We start from the raw sequence: 26,449 nt of genomic DNA on the forward strand, positions 1-26,449 counted from the left end.
AGTAGGTAATGAACTGAGAGAAGGGAAGCAAGTTGAAAACTAAGTCTCTGTATTCTTCCTAATAACACTATTTTACCCAATCTACCTCCCTTGCCTTCACCTCCCACTCCTAATCCATCAGTGAGACTTGCTATTTTTTTTTTGAGACTTGCTATTTTAAACTCAGTTTCTCCAATTGATCCCCACCTTTCCGTTTCTTGTTTAAGTCACCTCTGAATTCACCAACATGATTGCAATAACTTCCCTTTGGTTTCCCGAACTCCAAGCTCAATTCTTTCAAATTCAACCTCCACATAACCACTCCATGTATTCTAACACAGACAATACCTTATCATCACATGGTTTAAAACCCTTTAATGACAATCATCCACAGCCATGTTCTTACAACATTACTCCAAGGAATCTTGGAGCTCCCTAATAAGATGCCTAAGGTACACTACATAAAAGACTGAGCAGATGGGAATTCTGCCTGTCCTCTTCCCAGGATCCCTTTAACCAAAGTATTCCAAGCAAGCTTTCATTTGAAGAAAAAGCTCACCAATTTAAATATAAAAACAACTGGGACACCTCAATGACTCAGTCAGTTAAGCATTGGACTCTTGATTTCAGTCATGATCTCAGGGTTGTGACATCAAGCCCTGGGGTCAGTGGAACCTGATTAAGATTCTCTCTCTCTCTCAAAAAAAAAAAAAAAAAAAAAGAAAGAAAGAAAGAAAGAAAGAAAAAAAAATCACACGTAAAAACTGGTCTCTGTAAGCCCAAATTATTTTTCATAATAAATTTCCTTATGTGACCTACATCCTTTCTACTTCTCCAACTTCAACTCTCTCTATTGAACTTTGGCAGTATAAAACTACTAAAACCTCTCAATTGATTATCCATGCCTTCCTGCCTTTGCTGATGATTTCTTTCTGCCTGAATGTTTTTATGTAGCCTCCCTATTCCCACCCTTGTCCCATCTTCTTCACCTTGGCAAGTTCCAATTGTCCTTTAAGACTCCACTGCAGGCATCATCTCACCTAGAATGTCTTTCCCGATATTCCCAGAATGGATTAGATATCCCTCCTCTATACTCCTATAGTAACAAGCACACACTTTCCACATGCTTATGACACTGTATCGAAATTACCTAGCTTCTTACTCATCTTTCTGTATAATATGCTTAGCAGATGATGAACAAATGTTACTGAATTGACTTTTTTAGTCTGCTAAACTGATAAACATTTACAGAGCAATCTCTGCTGTGAGAATCTAGAAAACTGAAAATAAAAATTAAACTAATTTTAAATAACAGGTGTTGGCCAGGATGTGGAGAAAAAGGAACCCTCATGCACTACTGGTAGAAATGTAAATTGGTATAGCCACTGTGGAAAATAATATGGAAGTTCCTCAAAAAATTAAAAATAGAAATAGCATATGATCCAGTAATTCCACTACTGGATATTTACTCAAAAGGAAACAATAATTTAAAAAGATATGTGCACCCCTATATTTACTGCAGCATTATTTAAAATAGCCAACTATGTATGCAACCCAAGTGCCCACTGACAGATGAGTGGATAAAAAAGATGTAGAGTGTACATACATACACACACAGGAATATTACTCAGCCAGCCATAAAGAAAGGATGAGATCTTTTCATTTGCAACAACACAGATGGACCTAGAGGGTATTATGCTAAACGCAGCAAGTCAGAAGTCAGAGAAAGATAGATATCATATGATTTCACTTATATGTGAGATCTAAAAAACAAAACAAATGAACAAACAAAAAGCAAAAACAGACCCATAAATACAAAGAACAAACTGGTGGCTGCCAATGAGGTGGGGGGGAGAGGGAGATATGAAGTTATGGAATGAATAAACTCACAGAAATAAAAGGTACAGCATAGAGAATATAGTCAATGGTATTATAATAGCATTATATGGTGACCGAAGGTAGTTACACTTGGAATGAGCATATGTGTTATGTATGCTTGCTGAATCACTATATTGTACATCTGAAACTAACGTAACAATTTGTATCAACTGTAGTTCAATTAAATAATAAATAGCAGAATAGAATAAATACTAAGCTAATCTTCACTAAGTCTCTATTTTAAGATTAGATCACATTCTGTTTCTCTGTGCTCATACTGATAGGTACCAGTTTCATGAAACAAATAAGATCCCCTTAGCAGACAACTCATGTCAGAAATGGGTCTATGTCAGAAATGGGTCACTTTATATAACTAATCATGCAGAAGACTTTTTCTTTTCTTCTTTGATAGAACTTTGATGTTTTTGAACAGTTAGACTTCAACATTCAGAGACATTAAAAGCAAGCTGCTACCTCAGATTAGTAAAAAGACATCAGCCATGTAAGTTAGTCCATATTCCATGCGCCTCAAGAGAGTTGGGCTATACCCAATGATACCACAGTTACTAATACATGTCAACTAGCACCATCTTTAAAAATGTGGTCCCATGTCTGTATGTTTAAACCAATACCAAATACCCAGGTCAGTATCACTAATAGGTATAATATTCTGCACAGAGTGATAGTTAATGTCAATGAATTACTGACCAAATCACTTAGTTAAAACATATCTAGGTATTCAACAATAGAACAAAAGGAATAAAAGCAATACAAATATTCCCATTGAAATAAAGTATTTGTTTTATTCAATAACCTATCATTATAAAGTTTTCAGATAATTAGAAATTTCTGTCTTAAAATAAATAACCAGCCTGAAATTCTATTCTTTCACAGCAACTCTCAGTATTTCCTAGCTTAAAATGCTGAATGGAAAAAGTACTCACTTAAAAGGAACATCCTTCCATTAGTGAGTTAAATGGGGCTAATGGAACAAGTTACCTAGGCATACCTATTTTGCATGTATCTTCTAATGTACCCAGAGAAGGCTACTGAGCAAAGAGAGTCATTTTTATGGCACATTGATCCTCTAATGAGACACCTTTCTAAGGAAACCAGGCTGGGTATGAATGAAATGAAAATGCAGTGTCAATTCCTTGAGAGCTTTATGGCAGGAAAGAAGTACATAAATGAAACACTCCTAAAACTATAAGGAGAAGTCCTAAAACTTCTAAACATAAGACGAAAACACAAGCTATGTGATCCAGATATGACTAGTATCATTTTGACCAACAATCACAAATTCCTGATAAAGCACCTCAAAAATAAGTACCTCTGCTTTTCTCCAAAACTAGAAAAGCAATATTAAATAATTGACAGTGTGTGTGTGTGTGTGTATATTATATAGAATATACTTTAATAATGCCATCAAAGTTGTTTTAGCTACAGTGTGCCTCCTACCTACATGCCTACATACATGTATTTCTGGCCTGGATTTCAGCTAAACTCTTTGTTAATTTAACATGTTTTAAAAGAAGATAGTTTTTCAAGGATCATATGGAAATACTCATTTCTAATGAAAAAGAAGAAAATACTTAGCAACCAACCAGCTTTAACTTATTTTTCTGAATGACATCTTTGTTTTCTTTTTGGTACATCTCCATTTTCTTTTTGGTGTTGTCCAAATCCACATTGTTGGTCAAGTTGAAAACTGCATCAAATAGGAAACAATGACAGGAAATATAGTTTTAATATAAACCTTAAGTAGCAAATAAAAAAGAATTCATAACAGTGAATTAATTAATTTAAAAAACACATTTAATTAAGTAATTAAATAAATTAAGTAATTCATCAGATTATCATTATTTACAGCTCTATTTATGTCCTTTTAGCCACTACTCATTTTAGAGGCTAATTCTAGTTCAGCAACTATGTTTTCAAAAGCAAGTGAACCTTAAGACTGTCAGATACCACACATAATATCTAAATCTCTGAATCACCATAGAAAACCTAAGATATGTGCTTGCCATAATATTAGATTTGATTTTTATAGTCCCCAGTGTAACTTTAAAATATAAAAAAGATTTAAATTTTTTAAGTAAAATGAGTACGTCTGGGATCCACTATACTGGTCAGAATCAACACTGAAAAGAATCTGTACTCCATAAACAGAAAAAGTACCCAAAAGAATAAAAAATATTCTATATTTGTATAATTTACAGCAAACAAAAACAAGGTTTTTTTAAAGATTTTATTTATTTGAGAGAGAGAGAGCATGCGCAAGGGGAGAGGGGGAAAGGGAGAGGGGGGGGAGAAAGAGAGAGAGAGAAGCAGACTCCCCACTGAGCAGGGAGCCCAACACAGGGCTGGATCAGAGAATCCTGGGATCACAACCTGAGCTGAAGGCAAATGCTTAACTGAGTCACTGACGTATGTTCAAAAAAGTGACAAATTTCAATGAGTTAGAATTTTTTATAATTTTTAATTAATTTTTAAATAATTTTATAATTTTATATAATTCCAACTCAAAATAATGCCTTACTCCCTTTTAAGTTTACATATAGAGATCAGTCACTATGATACTCTGAATAACAACCAAAAATACCTCTTTTGGTATATACAAACTCATAAAGTACCAATCCACAACCCCAGCCCTTACAGTGTTTGCACCAGCCTGCAAAAGAAAAATCTGTATCATTAAGACTCTCCTATTCCATAACTCAATTCAGACCTCCTTTGGGTTCCTTTGTAATCTTTCTCCATCCATTATTAGCCATTCTATCCCTTCTCCAATTACTTATCTTTACTTCCTGCTTATTCTATAAACAGGTTTGAGCTACCCTAAATAATTATGCTAAAAGCCATGTTTTAACAGATTCCTTCCTCATCTCACTCCTTCCTTTAACAACCAACTCCAATAGGTCCTAGCCTTTCTTCTTTACTTGTTCTCTGTTCTTTTTCTTCTTACTTGAATATATAGTTGACACACAATGTTATATCAGCTTCAGGTTTACAACATAGTGATTCAACAACTATAGGTTATGTTATGCTCACCACAACTGAAGTTACCATGGGTCACAATACAACCTGATTACACACCACTGACTATATTCCCTATGCTGTACTTATGTCCCTACGGCTTATTCATTCCATAACTCAAAGCCTGTTATCTCCTACTCCCCTTCACCCACGTTGCACATCCCTCACCATCTCCCCACTGGCAATGATCAGTTTGTTCTCCATATTTATAGGTCTGTTTGACTTTGTGTTTGTCTATTCATTTGTTTGTTTTTTTACATTTCACATATAAGTGAAAGCATATGGTATTCTCCTAAGGCAAGGGAAACAAAAGCCAAAATATACTATTAGTATTCCATCATAAAACAAAAAGCCTTTTGCACAGTAAAGAAAACCATCAACAAAACAAAAAGGAAAACTGTTGAATAGAAAAGATATCTGCAATGATACATCTGATAAGGGGTTAATATATAAAATATATAAAGAACTGATACAAAAACGCCAAAAAAAATATAAATAATCCAATTAAAAAGTAGAGGACCTGAATAAACAGGTTTTCCAAGGAAGACATACAAATGGCCAACAGATATGCGAAATAATGCTCAACATCATTCATCTCAGGAAAATGCAAATCAAAACCACCATTTTGTGAGATATCACTTATACCTGTCACAATGGCTAAACTCAAAAAACAAATAACAAGTGTTGGCAAAGATGCAGAGAAAAAGGAACCCTACTATGCTGTTGGTGGGAATGTAAATTAATGTAGTAACTGTGGAAGACAATATGAAGGTTCTTCAAAAAAGTAAAGGTATAAATACCATATGATCCAGTTAATTCCATTACTAGGTATTTGCCCAAAGAAAAACACTAATTCAAAAAGATACATGCACCCCTATGTTTACTGCAGCATCATTTACAATAGCTAAAATGTGGAAGCAATTCACATGTCCATTAATAAAGGAATGGATAGGGAAGATGTGGTATGTACATACAATGGAATATTAGCCATAAAAAAAAGATGAGACCTTGACATTTGCAACAACATGGATGGACCTGGAAGGTGTCGCACTAAGTGAAATAAGTCAGAGAGAGAAAGTCAAACAGTTCCTAGACATTTGGATTATACAGGCTTATAAAAATTGAAAAGTGATATTGGGAGCCCAACATAGGGTTACCTATTTTGTTGAGTAAGGCATCAAACATACTCTAAAGACCAATCTGATCCATTATTTCATTTTTATCTCCTCAAAAGGCCAATAGATTTTAGAACATCAACTTATCATAACCACTGTTAAAAACCCAAGCTCATATATAGGTATGCAGAAAACACAAAAGCAATCATCAATTCTATTACATGCAATATTAAAGCTCTGGGAGAAATGAGAGAAACTGAGAAACAACAGGCCTCTAGCTATTTCTCCAACTTTTTTACCACAAAGTAGAAAAGAAAATAGTAATGGTGGTAAACCAGGGAATCTGGCTAGGACGCAATGTAAAGCATTCCCCATAAATCACACTCTAGCCCCAACACAAAACAAAGAAGGAGGCTCAAAACTAGCAACTGCTCTTAGAAAGTCAACTGTGATCCATTTGTTAATAGAGTGTGATTCTGCAGTCTTTGCCAATCACTCATAATTTACTCCTTGTATTGAGCCACCAAATCCAATAATCTTTTACAACCTCTACCATCCTCAATATCTATGCCTACTTAATAATATTGATCACTTATTTATCCTTAGGCACTTCCCTCTTTTAACTAAGTTAATACATTTTCCTGATCTCTCTCTACTACTCCAGCAACTCTTTCCTATTTCTACCTTCTGGCTCTTCTTAGTCTCTAAGTAATCTGTATGATTATGGCTTTTGCTCTCTTTCCTCCCTCTATATTCTTTCAGCAATCTCATCATTTCCCATAGTTTCAACCAAATAAATGCCAAGAAAAGCTGACACTATCTCAAAGTGCATTTCAGAAAAGCAAACCCGTAATTATCTCCAAATTTGTTCCTCCTTGTAAAACCTGTATCTGTTATGATTATCATGCTAAAACACCAAGATTTAACACATGATTCATCTGATCCACTCTCCTTTGCATTCTACAAGCACTAGTAGCCAAATCCTATAGATTCTACCACCAAAACTCTCCTTAAATATGCCCTTATTCTCAAAGTGCCCTGACAATACATCAAGCTGAAACGTATTTCTCCCTGGATAATTTATAATAATCTCTGACTTAATTTCCTGTCTCCAGAATCTTTGCATCTGACTCTATACTCTAACCCAATCAATAATATACAATGCTGAAGCACACTTCTAATCACCTTGCACCTCTACCACCCTATAGTTCTTTCAGCCCTTCTGCCTTTCCCCTTTTTACTAGGGAAAATACACACACACACACACACACACACACACACACACACTTTTAGAATTCAGAACCCTTTACAATCTGGCTATACCATTTTTCTCTCTCCTAAATAAAGACCTCTCTTGAAAGTAGACAGTCTGCATTTCCCAAATGCCCCCTACATTTCCTATTCCAGTTCCTCTGGTCACACCATTCTGTCTAGAATACCTTATCACCATTCCTACTACTGAAACTATACCCAATCTTTATTTTTTTAAAGATTTTATTTATTTATTTGTTTGTTTATTTATTATTTATTTATTTATTTATTTATTTATTTATAGAGACACAGAGAGAGAGAGAGGCAGAGACACAGGCAGAGGGAGAAGCAGGCTCCATGCACCGGGAGCCCGAGGTGGGATTTGATCCAGGGTCTCCAGGATCAGGCCCCAGCTGCAGGCGGCGCTAAACTGCTGCGCGCCACCGGGGCTACCCTATACCCAATCTTTAATATTTATCCAAATACTGCCTTTTCAATGACATTTCCCTGACTTCCCTAACTAGAAATAATTTCCTTTTCTTACAAATGTTAAAAACATTATTTACAGCTCATAAAGAAATCTTTCTGCTTCATTTAATCTGTATACACATACACAGTACTCTTTACTTACACTTCATCTTGCACTCAAAGATCATATTTTATATAATCTTTGTATCATCCAAACATAAAGAAAAGAAGAAAGGAAAGGAGAAAAGAATTCAATGATTATCTATTCAGTTCCCACCACTATGGTGCTGTGAGCATTCAAAGATTTTCCTATTTTCAAAGACTAAAGAGCTCTCATTAGGGAGATCAACCCTAAACACATAAACGGAAGTAATAATATAGGACACTACATGATCAAGTGACAAAAGGGAAGAACTAAAAGTATCCTTGCTTTATGCATCAAATATTATCTAGCACTGTACTGGTTGCTGAATTAAGTATTTATTAAGAGAATAAACTGTCCTTCCTTTTAATGGAATCAGCTACCAATTAACCCTACTAAAACAAAGTTCTGATTGTCATTGAGTCATGAGTTACTCAGTTCACTCACTGCTTCTGCATTCACACTGTCTTGAAAAAGGAAAATCCAATCTTATCTTCCATTGCTTTTCCCTCTCTACTCTGAATTTTGCAGATTCCTCAGTGCTTCTTCAAGAACGAATGGAAAGAAATATTAAGCAATTCCAACCAGAGAGGCTCTGCTTCATTAGTTTGCTTGAAGTGATCTCCTCAAAACTTTGCTTGAAGAATACACTCTACACTGTGTATCAAGTATCTACGAAGTACATATGGCAGGCACTATGTCCAGCATTTGACCTAATTACATCACTTTAAACTCCCAATAACCTTTTGAGATAGGTACTTCTGTTAGTCATACTTTACAGGTAAGATTTCAAGACATTAAATAACTACATCCAAGTTATACAGCCAGTAAATGTTGTAACCAGGATTTTAACATAAACTACCTGACTCCAAAGCCTGAACTTTTATCTACAATACTAGTTGTACTGTTTCTCTCAATGTCTGGAGAACACTGATAACACAGTTCAGCTCTTCCTCTGCACCTGTACAGGCTCTGTACTTTCTTACCTCCATACTTATGATTGTACTGCACCCAGAGGATCCATATCTTAGTACCAACACGAACCTAGAACAACTGTGGTTATGCATATCTGACTCACTCTTCTATACCCAATTTAATCACCAGCTCTTCTTTATAATTCACTTTGCAAGTACAATCTTTCTATCCCTGAATGTCCACAATGTATTGCTTAATATCAAGCTGGTGCCACTACCCTATAAAATTACTTTCAATGTACATATCTATTTGACCTAATAGAGTGCTCCTTGAGGGCAGATTCTAGGTGTGATTCATCTTTATCACTCCCAGAACTTCAATAAAAGATTTCCAAAACATACCCATTAAAATGACCAAAATCCAATACACTTGACAGCACCAAATGCTGACATAGGTACGGAGGAACAGGAATTCTCATTCACTGCAGCAGGAACGCAAAATGACACAACACTTTGAAAGACAGTTTGTTTCTTACAAAATGAAACATACTCTTACCATTTTATCCAACAATCACACTTCTTGGTATTAATCCAAAGGAATTGAAAACGATATCCACACAAAAACCTGTACACAAATGTTCACAGCAGCTCTCTTCTTAAATGCCAAAGCACAGAAGCAACCAAGATGTCCTTCAATAGGTTAATGGATAAATTGTGGTACATCCAGACAATGAACTATTATTCAGCATTAAATTGAAACGAACAATCAAATCATGAAAAGACATGGAGGAATCTTAAATATTAGTACAAAGTCAAAGAAGCCAATTTGAGAAGGTTATATACCGTATGGTTCCAACCACATGACAGTCTAAAAAAAGTAAAGACAGAAAAATATCAATGGTTGCCAGAAGTTATGGGAGGAAGAAGTGACAAATAAGCAGAGCACAGAGGAATTTTAGGGCAATGAAACTATTCTGTATAATACCATAATTGTGGATATATGTCATTACATATTTCTCCAAACCCATAAAATATACAACATAAAGAATAAACTCTCAAACTATAGTCTTTGGGCGATAATGATATGTCAATGTAGGTTTATCAATTATAACAAATTTATCACTTTGTTGGGGTGATGTTGGTAGCAGGGAAGTCTGTGCATTTGTGGGGCAGGTGATATATGGGAACTCTGTATTTTCCACTTAATTTTGCTATGACTCTAAAACTGCTCTAAAAATAGTCTATTTAAAAAAAAAAAGAATTTCCCATCTGGTAAGAGATCAAGAAATACTTGTTGAATTAGCATAAGAGGAAAAATTAATAAACCAATGTTAGCACTTATAATTATCTCTATAATTACAGATTTAGTTAAAATGATCTTTATAATTACAGAATGGCAAAGCAAGTAGATATAAAGTACAGGAAAAAAATTATCTTGGTTTCTTCTGGTTATAAATCTGAGAAGTAAAGGTAATCAAATTGATATTCTATATTGAATTCTAATAGAATATGTAGAGCAGTTTAAAAAAAACAAAGTTTATCAGAAAGGTAGACAGTGTAGTATTGATTTAAATTTTCTATTAAGTAGAATCCAGAAATAGGTAAAGTTTAATTATAAGTGAAATTTATCTGTATACAACCTCTTTTATACTTATTAAAAACTTTATGATCAATTCCAATAAAATTAAAATAACCAATTTATTTCATTTTTTCATTTAGAAAGCCAAGGTACTAGCAAAATAATAGACATAAATTTATAATCATAAAAAATACAAATTGCTTCCTTTAAAAAGAAAAAAAGGTTTTTTTAAAAAGTAAAGTACTATTTTAAAAACTTTTCAGATTAAGTCTCACTCATGCCATAATGAATCAGGTTGATATAACAGTCTCAAAGAAAAAAAGAGTACAAGACAGTTTTCTATAACAATCATTTGCCCCTTTATCTGGTTGCTGGCTTAGCTCAGATGTTGACCTGCCTTTAGTCAAGTATTAAAAGGCAACAAAAAACCTATTGTATTTTCTGAAAGATTTAATGTTATTTAAAGTACAATTTTGAAGTCTTTTTGACATCCAAAATTTATAATTAAAGCCCTTAGGACTTTCTCACCCTTTCAAAATAAGCATACCCTGAACCAAAAGAATAATCTATTTATTATAAAACTAAGAACAAATCTTTGAGATAATCCCTGGGGCCAAAAGGAACAAGAATTTTTATGTTTAGATTGTCATAACCACAGAAAGGAGCCTATTGTTAATGTTATAAGAAAGTTCATCTTCGTGTGTACCCCTTCTATTGTAATTTTATGCCATTATTCAAAATTACAGTATTTCAAAGCTTTTATATTTGTGATGTTGAAATGATTCAAAATGAAATTTATTTAACCAAATGACCAACTCCCAATTTCTAAATCCTCAAATATAGACTCCTTAGCCACCCTACTAACTCTATTCCTCTCACTCTAGGCTTAAGCATCTTCAATAGCACCCTTTGACCTTCATTACTGAGTTTAATCTTCTTTAAGGTCCTTCAAAATATGGCCCCAATCTGCTTCTTTTTCTGTCATCTCCTACTATTTCCCCAGTTAGCACCCCACATTCTAGACTCAGACTAGTAACTACTCTGAGACTAGTACGCACTTTCATGGACTCTGAGAGTCAGAAAACTCTATGTTCAAAATTTGGCTTCATTATTGACCAGCAATGTAATCCTGAGTACAACAATGTACTTACATTAAGTACAATGTAATCCTTCTTTACCTACTCTCTGTATGCAAAATAGGGATAAAAATGTTTCTCTCAGAGTTGTAAAAATTATACGATAATGTGAGCACTGGCACGTAGCAGGTGCCCATTAAATTAACATTTTATACTTTTGATTAACGCAGAGATAGCCAATACAGATATCACAGGCATTGAATTAATCATCTTTGAAAGGATGAATAAAACACAAAATAGACAGCTACTGAAACAAGATTTTAAAAGGAAGTTTTATTTATATCATAACAATTAAAACAATGACATACAACTAAGTGGTGGAGCCATACCCTAACAAAACGTAAAAGAGCTAAAACTAGTCTTTCCCTCATTGCTTCACTCTCCACCTAACAAAATAAAAAATACTAATACTACCTGTTCTCCAGCTTTTATTTTCTTAATACCATATGAAAGGTATGAATTAAGGTCATGAATTTTCACTCATCCCTGCCTGCTCTTTCTACTTCATCTCCTGTATCAAATTAGTCCTTGAATATTCTGTCTAAACATCCCTCTATCTATTCCACCCCCCTACTACCTACTCTAAGTTCTCATTATTTCTTGTCCAAATTGTTGTAATGGCCCCTTAAAAATGTTATGCAGACTCTAGGATCTCCTGCCAATATTTCACATCATTATCACACTACCTTGCTGGCTCACTATTGACCAGAGAATAAAATCTTACCCTGATATACTAGCATGCAAAGCTCTCATTAACCCAGGTTTAGTCTCTTTCTTAAGCCTCATTTCTAGTCATTCTCCATTTTCTACTTCCTATAACATTATTATTTGCTCATTCTCCAACATATTCAATACCCTGTATCTCTGTAATTTTGTCTTTTGCTAGAAATGTTCTTCCATCCTCTTCCCACCTGGTAAACTCCTATTCTATCTTTTAAGGTCAAATTCAAATATGACCTCTCCTCTGATCAAACTATACTTCTATTCCTCAATGTTGGAATAATTGTTTTGTTATCTGTATTCCCATAATACTATACAAATAAACGCCTATACTACTTTCACATTATATTATAGTTACTAGTTTACAAAATTATTTCCTTCTTTAGAGTCTGAACCTACTGAAGGCAAAGATCAGATATGCCCAGCAAGTAAAGTGCACATGTAACAGTTAGTATTTGCTAAACTGAGCTGAAGTTCAGAAAATAAACCCTAAGTCCAAGAGGCTAGGCCCCAAACTTCATCAGTATTTTCTAATACAATCAGAACTGTTCTATGTTCAACATGATCAAAATTAGTAGCTGATTACTTACGTCTGTTAAGGGAGGGAAACACACATACATACTCCTTAAATACTTTAACTTAAAACATATACATTAAGTGTACAGTCATTCTCTAACTTAATGACATACAATGAATGTCTAGCCTTTAATTAGTTTAATTGCTTCTTTCTTGTATAAACCATACTTGCCATCTATATTGTTCAGTTTCCATTTTCTAAAATGGAATAAGAACTTGAGAAGCAGAATCCTTCAGAAGGTATGCACTTTTTTCCTAACCATATAAACTACTTAATAAAATTACATAATTACAAAAACAAGTACAAAAGAAGGCTTTTTTACCAATGCCAACAACTCTCAGCATATAAGTGAACTGGTGGGGATCCCTGGGTGGCTCAGTGGTTTAGCGTCTGCCTTCGGCCCACAGCACTATCCTGGAGTCCTGGGATCGAGTCCCACGTCAGGCTTCTGCATGGAACCTGCTTCTTCCTCTGCCTGTGTCTCTCTGCCTGCCTCTCTCTCTCTCTCTCTCTCTCTCTCTCTCTCTCTAATGAATAAATAAATAAAAATCTTTTAAATAAATAAATGGTAAGATAAGTACAGAGATATACTTGAGAACATCTTCTAACAAACAAGGTTCATCAGGTATTCATTATGCTTTTGGCGTCAATCGCAAATTTTATGGAAGGTACATTTTAGGTACATTTTAACTCTGTTACCCCAATGGGTCAAATAAGTGGAGGTAGGTAAGAATGCTTCAACATAACTGCAACTGAAGATAGTCCCTCATGAATATACATGATAGCAGAATCACTTTCAACTTAAATGCTCTGAGCCACAGTTTTCTTATCTGGTAAAAAGGAAAGGACTATATACGGTAGAGCTGTAATATCCAGACTTGCTCTTACTGGTCAATCCTGGCTCCTGCTTCTGAACATAATATGGCCTTACCTATGGTCCCCCAACTGTTCTTATCCTCAAACTAATTCATCTTGTAGAAAAAAATATACATTTTTAAAAATAATGGTTGAACCAGAACCTTATTTTAGAATCAAGATCCCTACCTCCCTTACCCACCCTCTTTGTCCATTAGTTTCTTTGTGGGTTTTTTTTTAAGATTTTATTTATTTATTCATGAGAGGCACAGAGAGAGAGAGAGAGGCAGAGACACAGGCAGAGGGAGAAGCAGGCTCCATGCAGGGAGCCCAACATGGGACTCAATCTCCGGTCTCCAGGATCACACCCTGGGCTGAAGGCGGCGCTAAACCGCTGAACCACCAGGGCTGCCCACCTACCAACCAGACTCTTAATTAATCACATTGCCTTTAGAATAAACATGAGCTGGATTTCCTCCTGCTTACTACCCAACTGCCTATTCTATACTTATTATCTATGTACAGCCAGATTTCTACACTTGCCCAATTCTTTAAAATTTCTTCTGGTTTTAAAAAAAAATAAGTTTCTTCTGGTTTACCTTCTCAGGCTACATCCTAACTTTTCTACTTTGCCTAGGCACTCCCAATTCTACCACTTTTTCAATTAAAATTCAAGCCACTGATCGTTGCTCAGATAATATATAGAGTGCAATGAATACAATTAGAATGAAAAAACAATGGGTCCAAGGCACTAAAAGATCCCATAAAAAGCTTAATTTATAGTCTGTACACGCTATTTGTTATGACATGACAAATGAACTTAGATATTTAAGAAAAATTTTAGTAACAGTAAAATAAAAAGATTCTCTGGGTTTTTCCTCACTTAATAAAGAAGTTTTAATGGCATTAGAATACTCCATTGCTCAAGAGTTTAAGTTTTCTAAAAACTTTCCATATATAAACCTCCTTCTAAAGAAAGATCAAGCTGTTATATTCATATTTTAAATATGAAATAAGAGAAGTATAGCTTAGCTATTAGGTTTGAGAGAAGAATAAAAAAGATGATTTGTTCAATTCTCTAAATCTCATTCTTATTTTCACAGTCTGTAATTTCTGTATCATTTCCAAACCAAGTGTAATAATAATTATGGCAGCTATAAAAAACATTAATTTTTTTCATTGATGTAAGACAACTTCCAGGCTTTTTAACATCTCTGAAATCTTATTTAAGAAAGCAAAAATAATTCTTTCTTTTGATGAACATATCCTTTTGACTAATCACTAAAGAAAAAGCATTAAGATTACTCTAACCTCTGATTCTAGGATAATACTGAATAGAATGCCACTTCAACAGTCAACTACTTCAAATTATTTTCAAACTACTATATGCACAGAGACATATATGATAAACATATGACTTCAGTCACCATAGACACAGATAAATACTTTTTAAAAGAAATCTGTGTACTTTTTCCTTGTGTTGATTCTAATACCTCATCAACATACAGATGATATATACAGATTCAGCCTTTTTTCGCAGCTATAGTGATATTATTTTTCCTGAGACAAAATGTTTACTACTTAAGTATGTCCTTTTCAGCCGGAGGCCGCAGCGGGACCCACGCCGGAACCATGTTTCGCAACCAGTATGACAATGACGTCACTGTTTGGAGCCCTCAGGGCAGGATTCATCAAATTGAATATGCAATGGAAGCTGTCAAACAAGGTTCAGCCACAGTTGGTCTGAAATCAAAAACCCATGCAGTGTTGGTTGCATTGAAGAGAGCACAGTCAGAGCTTGCAGCTCATCAGAAGAAAATTCTTCATGTTGATAACCATATTGGTATCTCAATTGCGGGACTTACTGCTGATGCTAGACTGTTATGTAATTTTATGCGCCAGGAGTGTTTGGATTCCAGATTTGTATTTGACAGACCTCTTCCTGTGTCTCGTCTTGTATCTCTAACTGGAAGCAAGACCCAGATACCAACACAACGGTATGGCCGGAGACCATACGGTGTTGGACTGCTCATTGCTGGTTATGATGATATGGGCCCTCACATTTTCCAAACCTGTTCATCTGCCAACTATTTTGACTGTAGAGCCATGTCCATTGGAGCCCGTTCTCAATCAGCTCATACTTACTTTGAGAAACATATGTCGGGTTTTATGGAGTGCAATTTGAATGAACTGGTTAAACATGGTCTGCGTGCCTTACGGGAGACACTTCCTGCAGAACAGGACCTAACTACAAAGAATGTTTCCATTGGAATTGTTGGTAAAGACTTGGAGTTTACAATTTATGATGATGATGATGTATCTCCGTTCCTGGAAGGTCTTGAAGAAAGACCACGGAGAAAGGCACAGCCTGCTCAACCTGCTGATGAACCTGCAGAAAAGGCTGATGAACCAATGGAGCATTAAGTCACAAACCAGTCTATATGTGTATTATCAAATATGTAAGAATGCAGGAGCCCTTACTGATGACAGTAATCTATACTTTGAACCAAAAGATGTGGCGTGGTCTTCTGGTATGTTTTAGGAATCGGTCCAGATGTGTTTTTCCCAAGTAACTTGTCTGAACCATATAATGGTGTGCATTTTTCTTTGAGAGGGTCTATATAATCATTTTCTAGAAAGTATAGTTATCTGTACTAATGTTTTTATATGAAGAACATAGTGTCTTTGTGGTTTTAAAGACAACTGTGAAATAAAATTGTTTCACCTGCCTAAAAAAAAAAAAAAGTATGTCCTTTTCTTTTTTTTTTTTTTTTTTTTTTAAAGATATTTTTTTAATTTATTTATTTATGATAGTGACAGAGAGAGAGAGAGAGAGAGGCAGAGACACAGGCAGAGGGAGAAGCAGGCTCCATGCACCGGGAGCCCGACGTGGGATTCGATCCCGGGTCTCCAGGATCGCGCCCTGGGCCAAAGGCAGGCGCCAAACCGCTGCGCCACCCAGGGATCCCAGTATGTCCTTTTCTTAAGTATGCCTTCAATTTAACATGATTCAAGTACAACAGAAAGTTAATAGGTAAAACACCAGTTATCACAACAAAACTTGTTAGAAATTTTATGTGAAATGTTTATCTTTTATCTAAGAGATAAAAGCATACAGGGTAACACAGCAAAAGTACAAGCATCAAAAACATACCAATTTCTTCCACTTCTTCCAGGAAATCATTATATTCTCTTAGACTAGGAAAGTCTTCTTCTCTTTTATTGTATCTTTAAGAGAAGAAAAAAATGAACATATCACATATCTCTTGCTTTATATATTATCTAATTTGTATCTTCTTATTTATTTTTTCATGATACATAGAAAAGGGTTTCTTACTGTATAAAACAGTTTTCCTGACATCATGTTTACAACTAGAACAAGAATGCTGTTCTTAAATTCTTATGACAATAGAGAAGGAACAGAATCAAGAGAAAAGGATAAAATATGTTAAATCCTTCTAAAACTTAAGGAAAAGAAAGAAAAGAAATTAGGAGCCTGATTTACTTCTTATAAAGATTTGCTAATTTTCAGAAAGGTAAAAATTATTTCAAAAAAACACCTTCCTATTTTTCATGAAAATTATAGTCTAAAGAATACTAAAGATCAGGAAATTCTGTAAATATTGTAATGTATCTGTGAAGAATTACAAGACTACAATGGATCACAATATAAAAAAAAAAAAAAGAATCTAAAAGACTATCTCCCAGAAGCAATACAAATAATAAAAGAGTAGCTTAGGACACTGATAAAATAACACAGGTTAAGCACCTAGAAAGATGTTGCTAAAACACTGGTGACCTAGGAGGCACACGGTTAGCAAAATCAGCTGGGGGTCCAACTCTCAGTTTTGGCACATGTCACCATCTCAGGATCGTGAGATCAAGCCCCAAGTGAGGCTCCACGCTGAGCAGAGTCTGCTTGAGATTCTCTCTCCCTCTACCTATCCCTTCCGCTCCTGCTCTTGTGTACACACTCGCTCACTCTCTCAAATAAATAAATAAATCTTTACAACACTGGTGACCTAGAGACGCCTGAGTGGTTCAGTCAGTCGGCTGAACGTCTGCCTTCAGCTCAGGTCATGAACCCAGGGTCCTGGGATCAAGCCCAGAGCACAAGGCCCCCTGCTTCATGGGCTCCTGCTTCTCCCTTTCCCTCTGCCTGTTTCTTCCTGTTTGTGTTCACTCTCTCTCAGTCAAATAAATAAATAAAATCTTTGAAAACAAATAAATAAAATACCAGTGACCTAAGTTGAAACATATACCACTAAAAAATATATTATAATAATAATACATTAAATTTATATATTCCTTAAACTTCAAAAACAATAAGGTATCCTTTTTAATAAAAGGACAGATAAAACTCAAAACTATTCATAGAGTAAAAACTAAATTATAAATGAAAATGACAATATTAAAAATAGATACATTATGCAAACACAGATAAATATAAAAATAAATTACAGCTAACACATTTTCTCTAACAGCCTTCAAATCTCAGCTTAAATGAGATACCTTCACAGGCCTCACCTGGCATCAATGACCCACACCAACACTCAGTCACGAACTTCAGAATATTCTTCTCAATTTATAATCACACAGTTGTTTAGTTTGCCTGTTTTATTATCTATCTCCATACTATCCTACACTACTATACTGTCTTATGAGGGCAAAGTTCATAGTTATTTCACTCATTTCATACCTAGTTATGCATAACACAGCTTTTGCACACAGTAAGTACTAATATATGTTAACTAAAGTAAAAAATGAATAGTGAATAAACAAACTGTAAAACCATCCATCAAAAGGATCTACTCTTCTCTAACAAAGGTTAGATAAATATTCTCTAAGAACTTAATAAATTTCTGTTCAACAAATGCATATATGAACTTATACTTATTCACTTGCCAAACTGTATTTCCATCAGTAAATAATTATAGCAATTATTGAAATAATACTTAAAGTCTTCGTATACTGAATCATTCAAATAATAATACTTACATTTTTAGCACTTTTTTCCGAATCTCAACCTCCTTGTCCACAGTAGGATCTTCAAAGAGTTGTACCCTGAAGTTGCTCTTTCTAAGTGGAGTGCCACACTCAGGACAGTTTCCAGCTCCTCTCATAAACAGTAAATCCACGCAACTTTCACACCTATAAGGAGAAAATACAAGGTAACCAGTAAGCCAGTACTCAAATCCACAACAATTCTGTATATAGTTAACCTTTTTTTGTTGTTTTGGTGGTTTTTTTATTTGGGTGTGTTTATCTGGCAGGAGAGGAGAGATAGGAAAAATAATCACTGCTATTTAAGTCTCATACAAAAAAACCTTTGAGATAATATTTATTTTCATTTAGAGTTTACTTTTCAGACATAGTATCCCAAGGGATACAAGTTTCATTTTACAAATTAAATTTACAAATTAAAACAAATCGGCCGAGGCTAGGCAGATTCTGAGGTAGCAGGATAGGGAAAAGTCAAAGAGGCATGTAAAAGAGTGGTCTATGGTCACCTCCATTCTCAGTACAGTAACACTCTTAGACTGAGGCAAGAAAAGCCTCGGCCAAAGGCCTACACTTTAAAGAAGTCTGCATTCCAAATCACTAAAACAAAGGCTTATTTTTTCTCTTCCAGCCTTGTAAGGAAGTTTTTTTGAAAGTTCAGTAAGCAATTGAGCAAATGGGAATTACAAGGGAGAGATGCTAGCTGAAAGAGGTCTTCCTTGCCCCAACCCCACAATGCCCCAGGCCAAAGGAGAAGGAACGGATGGTGTGCGCCCCAGTATCTATGGACAAAGGAGAAAATCACCACAGCCGTGCCCTGAGAAATCAAAGAAGGTATGGTTCCTCATAAAATCTTTAATCAGTTAAAGTTGACTGCCCCAAATCCACCAAAAGGACTGCCTAAGAAAGCCAAGTTTTCCAGATGTGTCCCTTCCCTCTTCTCTTCTTGAGAAGTGTAATTTGGAGAAGAGAATTTCCTGGAAGTCTTAAGTTGGAAAAACAAGGACCTAGAGAGGTTAACCTCTGTGTACTGGATCCCTAGGGACTTGACAGGATCAGTTCACACTGTTTTGATGGGTCCAGGCACACTAACCATTCCTGCCCTAAGACATCCATGCTACAAGTAGAAAGGCTGGCTAGAAAAAAAAAAAAAAAAACAGCTCCTTTAGCCTCTGGGGCTTGAGAATGCAGACCTGGGAAATAAGTGGACAGCATGGAATCTCAATATTGTGCCAAAGATGTAGCCTGATTCTTAATCAATATTTAAACATTTTGATATGTAGCCCTTCAGTTGTGATCTTGCCCAACTCCACATACATTAAGGCTATACCAGCCCTAATCACCCCTTTCTTAGTATTATCTGAAATTATTTATGTGTTGATTTTCTGTAACCTCTATGAGGATGCAGGATGTATTTATATTTCATGAGACCAGGAATCTGGCCTACATTGTTCTCTATCCCCAGTGCCTGAAAGATGGTAAGTACTCAATAAGCTATACATAATTTAAAAAAAAAATGAATATAAGAGCGGAAAAGAGAAATTCTAATGAATAAGGGAAATGTTTATTTCTTCCAGGTATGTAACTGACTTGTGGAATAAGCTAAATGAGAAGAGTGATACAGAGAAATAAGAATCTTTAAGATTGGTTATTAGTAAAATAATAACATTGACCTTTATATATTTCTCTTAACACTGTTACCAAATATTAGAGGGGAAAAAAATTCCTAAGAGAACACAGATCACATTTGTCATTATCAAGATCAACAAAACCCCAGAAAATTCACTTCAGGATTTGAAAGATTTCAAGTGGTGCACTTCCCCTAATCTTTATGGTTAGAGAAAATGAAATATAACTCCAGAAGTTGAAAATGAGCACACTTTAAAACTACATTCATGGGGCACTTGGGGTGGCTCAGTTGGTTGAACACATGCCTTCGGCTCCGGTCATGATCTCAAGGTCCTGAGAACAAGCCCCGAATTGGACTCTCTTGCTCAGCGAGAAGTATGCTTGTCCCTCTCACTCTCCCTGCGTGTGTGTTCTCTCTCTGTCTCTCTCTTGCTCTCGCTCTCTCAAATAAATACAAATCTTTAAAAAAAAAAAAAAAGACTACACTAACTAGGGGTGCCTGGGTGGCTGAGTCGGTTGAGCCTCTAACTCTTGGTTTTGACTCACGCCATAATCTCAGGGCTGTGGGGTTGAGCCCCAGGTTGGGCTCCTAGCTTAACTGGAGTTGACTTGGGATTCTCTCTCCTCTTGCCCTGTCTTCCTCCTTTTCATATGTTCCCGAGTGCACGCTCACTCTCTCTAAAATAAATAAATCTTTAAAAATAAATAAATAAATCTACACTGACTGGGGGTACCTGGATGGCACAGTCAGTTGAGTGACCAACCCTTGGTTTTGGCTCCGGTCATGATATCAGGCTCCAGTTTAGCCTCAAGTCCACTTGAGATTTTCTCTCCCTCTCCCTCTCCTGCTTCTGTTCAAGCTCTCTCTCTAAAATAAGTAAATCTTTTTAAAACTAAATAAAACTACACTAAAGATATTTATAAGCTAGAAGCCATCTAAAATACTCAAAACTATGAAACCACGAATAATACTCTGTATTATTGTATACAAGGTCTTGGAGAATAGACTCAGTTGATAATTCACTTAAAAAGGTGCTACAGGGGGCACCTGGGTGGCTCAGTCAGTTGAACGTCTGCCTTTGGCTCAGGTCATGATCTAGATCTAGGTCATAGGATCAACCCCCATATCAGGCTTCCTGCTCAGCAGGGAGTCTGCTTCTCTCTCCCTCTGCCCCTCCCCATTGCTTGTTTTCTCTCTCTCAAATAAATCTTTTTTTTTTTTAATTTTTATTTTTTTTTATGATAGTCACACAGAGAGAGAGAGAGGCAGAGACACAGGCAGAGGGAGAAGCAGGCTCCATGCACCGGGAGCCTGACGTGGGATTCGATCCTGGGCCTCCAGGATCGCGCCCTGGGCCAAAGGCAGGCGCTAAACCGCTGCGCCACCCAGGGATCCCTCTCAAATAAATCTTTATAAAAATTTAAAAAACAAGGTAATAAATACTTCTAAGAGTTATATTGCATATTACATATATTGTTTCCACAGCCAGTTCTATATCTCTACTTTTTAAAACTTTACCTTAAATCATAAGGAGTTCAACAGTATTTAAGAATTTTTAAAATAATTTTTTTCTTATACAACTTTTTCCCTTTCTGATTGTAATTGCTACAAGACCAAGTAACTCTTTTCTTCAAGCTCAAATATACAAGCACACAGAAAAAAACTGAAAGCTCTACTTCATTCTATTCTATGTCTCACTTCTCACCAGAAACATACTACTTTTAGAGTTAATGTGACCAATTCTACATATTTATAAAGTGCATATTTACAAAGTATTTACATTAAAACAATAAAAAAGAACAAAAGAAAAAGCTAGTAATTGTTAGTTCACTGCATCTGGCAACAGAACAACCAAAACAATAGTATATGGACAGTCTTTGGAACAGGAACACAAGAAAGTTTTTCCTACAAAATCTTGTATTTCCCAGAGCACAGGAAAATTTGCTGGAAAAGCTCAAATCCTTAGTCATTACCCACTCCCAAAGACATCGTTAGTTTTCTCTTTTTTAAAAAAACCAGAATGGCGGCACGCCTGGGTGGCTCAGCAGTGATCCCGGGGTCTGGGGATCAAGTCCCACACTGGGCTCCCTGCAAGGAGCCTACTTTTCCCTCTCCCTATATCTCTGCCTCTCTCTCTCTGTCTCTCATGAATAAATAAATAAAATCTTTAAAAATAAATAATAACAGAATGGTGCCCACCTTCTTTACTCTCTAAACAATTTATTTTTAGATTTTATTTTCTTCTACCAATATTTAACTGCTTATATTCCTTTGCCAAGATTTAACTGACTTATTTTATTTTTTTCAAAGGAGTTATATTTCATGCAGGATTTCAATACTTATTAAAATAGATTAACTGACTTAGAAAAAGGTTAAATAATCCCAAATTTTGTAATTAAATTAAAGACTTTCTGTGGAGTAATCTAGTTTTATCAGGACTTTCCATTCTTCTTCAGCTCACTGGCTTCCTGAAACAACTCAAAAGTCTATGATCCTGGGATGCCTGGGTGGCTCAAGTCAGTCTGCCTTGGGTCAGGTCATGATCCCAGGATCCTGAGACAGTGCCCTGCTTGGGGCTCCCTGCTCAGCAGGTAGTCTGCTTTTCCCTCTTCCTCTGTCCCCTCATCCCACTCCCATCCCACCCCGCCTCCCCCCTGCTCATGTGCACCCACTCTCTCTCAAATAAATAAATTAAATAAAAGAAGTCTATGGTATTGAAAGATAAACGTGATAATTTCTGTTAAAGAAAAATTTTATCCCTATAATAAATTATTCCTTAAATTCATGTGTACTGAACTCTACAGGGTAAGAGCTAGGTATTATTAGGAGAATTTTTTTCTCTCAAAATATGCTGCCTAATTTTTCTAAAACTTTTAAATAACTTTTCTGTGACTTAATGGTTACACTGATATGTATCACTTTATACCTAAAAGGGAATTCATAATCTATCTACTCCAGAAAAAAAACTACTGCAAGATAGTGCTTCACAATATTAAGCAAAGAATTCATCCATAAAAATAGAAGGAATGGCCTGGAACTAAGTTTTAAAACATTATAAAACACTATAAATTTCCCCTCATAGACCCTGGGAATAAAATTTATATACTCTCAAAATAAAAAAGAAAGAAATTATAGAAACCCATTTTTTCCACTGTCTTAGAACTCAAAATAAATAACCATTCAATCTTCTGTTGACTATTACCATTTAGCATGGCAATTTACAATTAAGAAGCAAATAATATAAGGCACAAATTCAAATAGTATGTTTAAGTCCATTTTAAGCCAGAAAAATAGAGCTACATAGGAAAGAGCTAGTAATTTAGTATAGCTATGCCAAGAAAACATGAGCTTCCTCCCCACCCAGCAAAAAGTAGATTATATTTTCCTTACAAACAGCAAGGACCATGGAATACACCTAACTTCCATTTTTGCCCTCTTGTCAGTAAACTCCTAAGCCAAATTTATATGCGTTGTTGAACAACATTATATATATTTTCTAGACAAAGGTTGGAAAAGGAAAGAGGTTAGAAGAATAACATGTATTAGAAACCTTATGACATAGATATGATTTTCCTTACTATAAAGACGAGGTCAAAAAACTGGTTTTAAATCATATAACTAGTAAGAATTGGCCAAGGTCTGCTTCACATTCCATATTTTCTCTTTCAATCATACTTCCTACTGAAAACTTTTATAACCTAAGTAACAATCCCCAGGGTCTAAGTCTAGCCCAAATATCTTTCCTGAGTTCCTAGTAGACACGCCTATTGCACAGTTCCTCTTTGATATCCCACAAGTACATTTTTTTATTTAGAAAGATAAAGTTACCTCAAACTCAGTTATGTTCAAAACCAATATCCTTCACTCTATTAAGGATACAAAGACAGTTAACACCAACTTTGTGCGTAAGGGCTCATAATATAGTGGTCAAAATAGAAAAGAAAAAATAAAACTCTATGATAAAGGTATACTCTGAATACTATCATAAGCTCTCAGCCAATAAGCAATAGCTCAACAAATCATACTGCAAACTTTTGGCCAGTGAGTATTAACACATCACACTCCAAATGCCCCAAGCCAATAACAGTTCCAAATACACTATGCTGAATGGCATATTTTCCTGAAATATGTGGCCTCTACTCTTCCAAATCCATTCTTGCTACCACTGATGAATAGTTTTGACCTAGAATAGCCAAAAATGCATGGAGGTGATGGAGGTGATGGTATTGGATGCTGAGATCCAAATTTTGCAAAGGCTCAAATATATGGTTGAAGAAACAGAGTGGTCAGTTAGAAATTGAAAGAAAAGTCCTCTAGCTAACTTTATGAAGGCCTTAAGAAACAATACTGCACACTGGGAGACCTGATAAACAATTATATGAATGATAAAGGAACTTGGCCACCAGGTACATGCAGAGCTTTGGAGAATTTAAAGAAAACAAATTGCCAGTAGACCAAGCCAGGAATGTAGATTTATAGAGACCATTACTCTAACTCTATATTGGGAAAGCTAAGGGCAAATTCAGTTAGTACTACGATTTCCAGAAATGCAGGTCCTACATTAAATAAGATATTCCCTTTACTTTCACAATGATTCAAAGGAACTAAATATATATCTACCTAAATAAGCAAAAATATTTGCATTATCTGAAAAAGCTATCAACAGATCCCTCCATTTTCCAACTATGTATCTATGGAAGCCATATCGTCTTCATTGATTTCAACAGAAATAACAACGAAGATTCACTACAGAAGCAAATATCACAATCTAGCTGTCCTCTCTTAACCCAAACATCAAACGGATTTGCAAAACGTAAACCAATGCTACTCCAAAATTTTTGTTTTGGAAAATACATTTTATAAAATAGTTACATTAATATGTAATATGCTTACAATTTTTAATGAATATATATTTTCAAATTTTCTCAATTTTATTTTTTTTTAAAGATTTTATTTATTTATTTGAGAGAGTAACAGAGCAAGCATTAACAAGGTGGTGGGGGGATGAGCAGAGGGATAGGGAGGGACAGACTCCCCTCTGCTCAGGGAGCCAACGCAGGGCTTGATCCCAGGACCCGGGGATCACGACCTGAGCCGAAGGCAGATGCTTAACCACCTGAGCAACCCAGGCGCCCCTAAATTTTCTCAATTTTAATGTCCAATATGACAAATATTAACAGATACAATCGTTAGAAATAAAAGCTTTTGGGGAGTCCTCGGTAATTAAGGTTCCGAGATCAAAACCAAAATGTATGAGAACTAGGTTACATGTGCTCAATAAAGGTTTATTTATAAAGAAATATAATCATAGGGACACCTGAGTGGCTTAGCGGTTGAGCATCTGCCTTTGGCTCAGGATGTGGTTCTGGTCCCAAGATCGAGTTCCACATCGGGCTCCTTGGAGAAGCCTGCTTCTCCCTCTGCCTATGCCTCTGCCTCTCTCTGTCATGAATAAATAAATAAAGTCTTTAAAAAACAAATAAATAAATAAAATCTTTAAAAAAAGAAATACAATCACAATTTAAATGTGAAGGAGGAAGTGTGGAAAGGAACCATTTTGACACACAGCACTGCACTCTAGCCTTCTCAACAAGGCTTGCTCTCAGGTGAAACTAATTAACAAAAGCCTAACCAGCTGGAGTATTATTAGAGCCTAACTAAACTGGGAGATGGTAAATTAACAACGTAGTCAATTCTAACTGGGACGAGAAGGGACACACACACAGACACACACATACACAAACCCCTTTGAAACAATTGTGAACTTCACAGTCCAAAAGCATAGGCTCACTAAAATCCGGAGACCTAACAATAAGAGCATAGAACACTTCCCTTCCCCCTAATACCTCACCACAACTTTACTAAAAGCCTACTTAAAACAATTCTCCTACACTAAAAACCATGTCTAGTTACCAAAAAAAATTACAAGCTGTACCAAAAGACAAAAGAACACAACTGGAAGACATAGAGCAAGCTCAAAACCAAACATGACAGGGATGTTACAATTATAAAACTAGGAATATAAAACAACTATAACTAATATGCTAAGGCCTCTAACAAAGTAGACAAGATGCGAGAACATGAGCAATATAAACAGAGATGAAGAATGCCTTTGATGGCCTTATTAGTAGCCTGGACACAGCTGAGGAAACAATCTTCAAGCAAGAG

The 26,449-nt window shown here is 35.6% G+C and overlaps 2 protein-coding genes across 2 annotated transcripts in view; one reads left to right on the forward strand and one right to left on the reverse strand.

Annotated features, from left to right (window-relative positions):
- The window catches only part of MNAT1 (MNAT1 component of CDK activating kinase), a 203,261-nt gene that overhangs the window by 120,855 nt on the left and 55,957 nt on the right, over positions 1-26,449 (reverse strand). The window contains exons 2-4 of the mRNA XM_055304419.1: positions 18,649-18,801; positions 16,805-16,878; positions 3,462-3,565 (exon numbers count right to left, since the gene is read on the reverse strand). Coding sequence (XP_055160394.1) covers positions 3,462-3,565; positions 16,805-16,878; positions 18,649-18,801 — 331 coding nt within the window. The remainder of the gene's footprint in view (positions 1-3,461; positions 3,566-16,804; positions 16,879-18,648; positions 18,802-26,449) is intronic.
- Positions 15,279-16,342, forward strand: LOC129496326 (proteasome subunit alpha type-1-like). Its single transcript, XM_055304420.1, has one exon. The coding sequence runs from the start codon at positions 15,283-15,285 to the stop codon at positions 16,072-16,074; it is 792 nt and encodes a 263-aa protein (XP_055160395.1). The 5' UTR covers positions 15,279-15,282; the 3' UTR covers positions 16,075-16,342.

The sequence above is a fragment of the Nyctereutes procyonoides genome, unplaced genomic scaffold, assembly GCF_905146905.1.
Source record: "Nyctereutes procyonoides isolate TBG_1078 unplaced genomic scaffold, NYPRO_anot_genome, whole genome shotgun sequence".
NCBI lineage: Eukaryota > Metazoa > Chordata > Mammalia > Carnivora > Canidae > Nyctereutes > Nyctereutes procyonoides.

Excerpts from the sequence above, each read along its gene's own strand:
- LOC129496326 (XM_055304420.1), top strand. The coding sequence starts at position 15,283 with ATGTTTCGCAACCAGTATGACAATGACGTCACTGTTTGGAGCCCTCAG.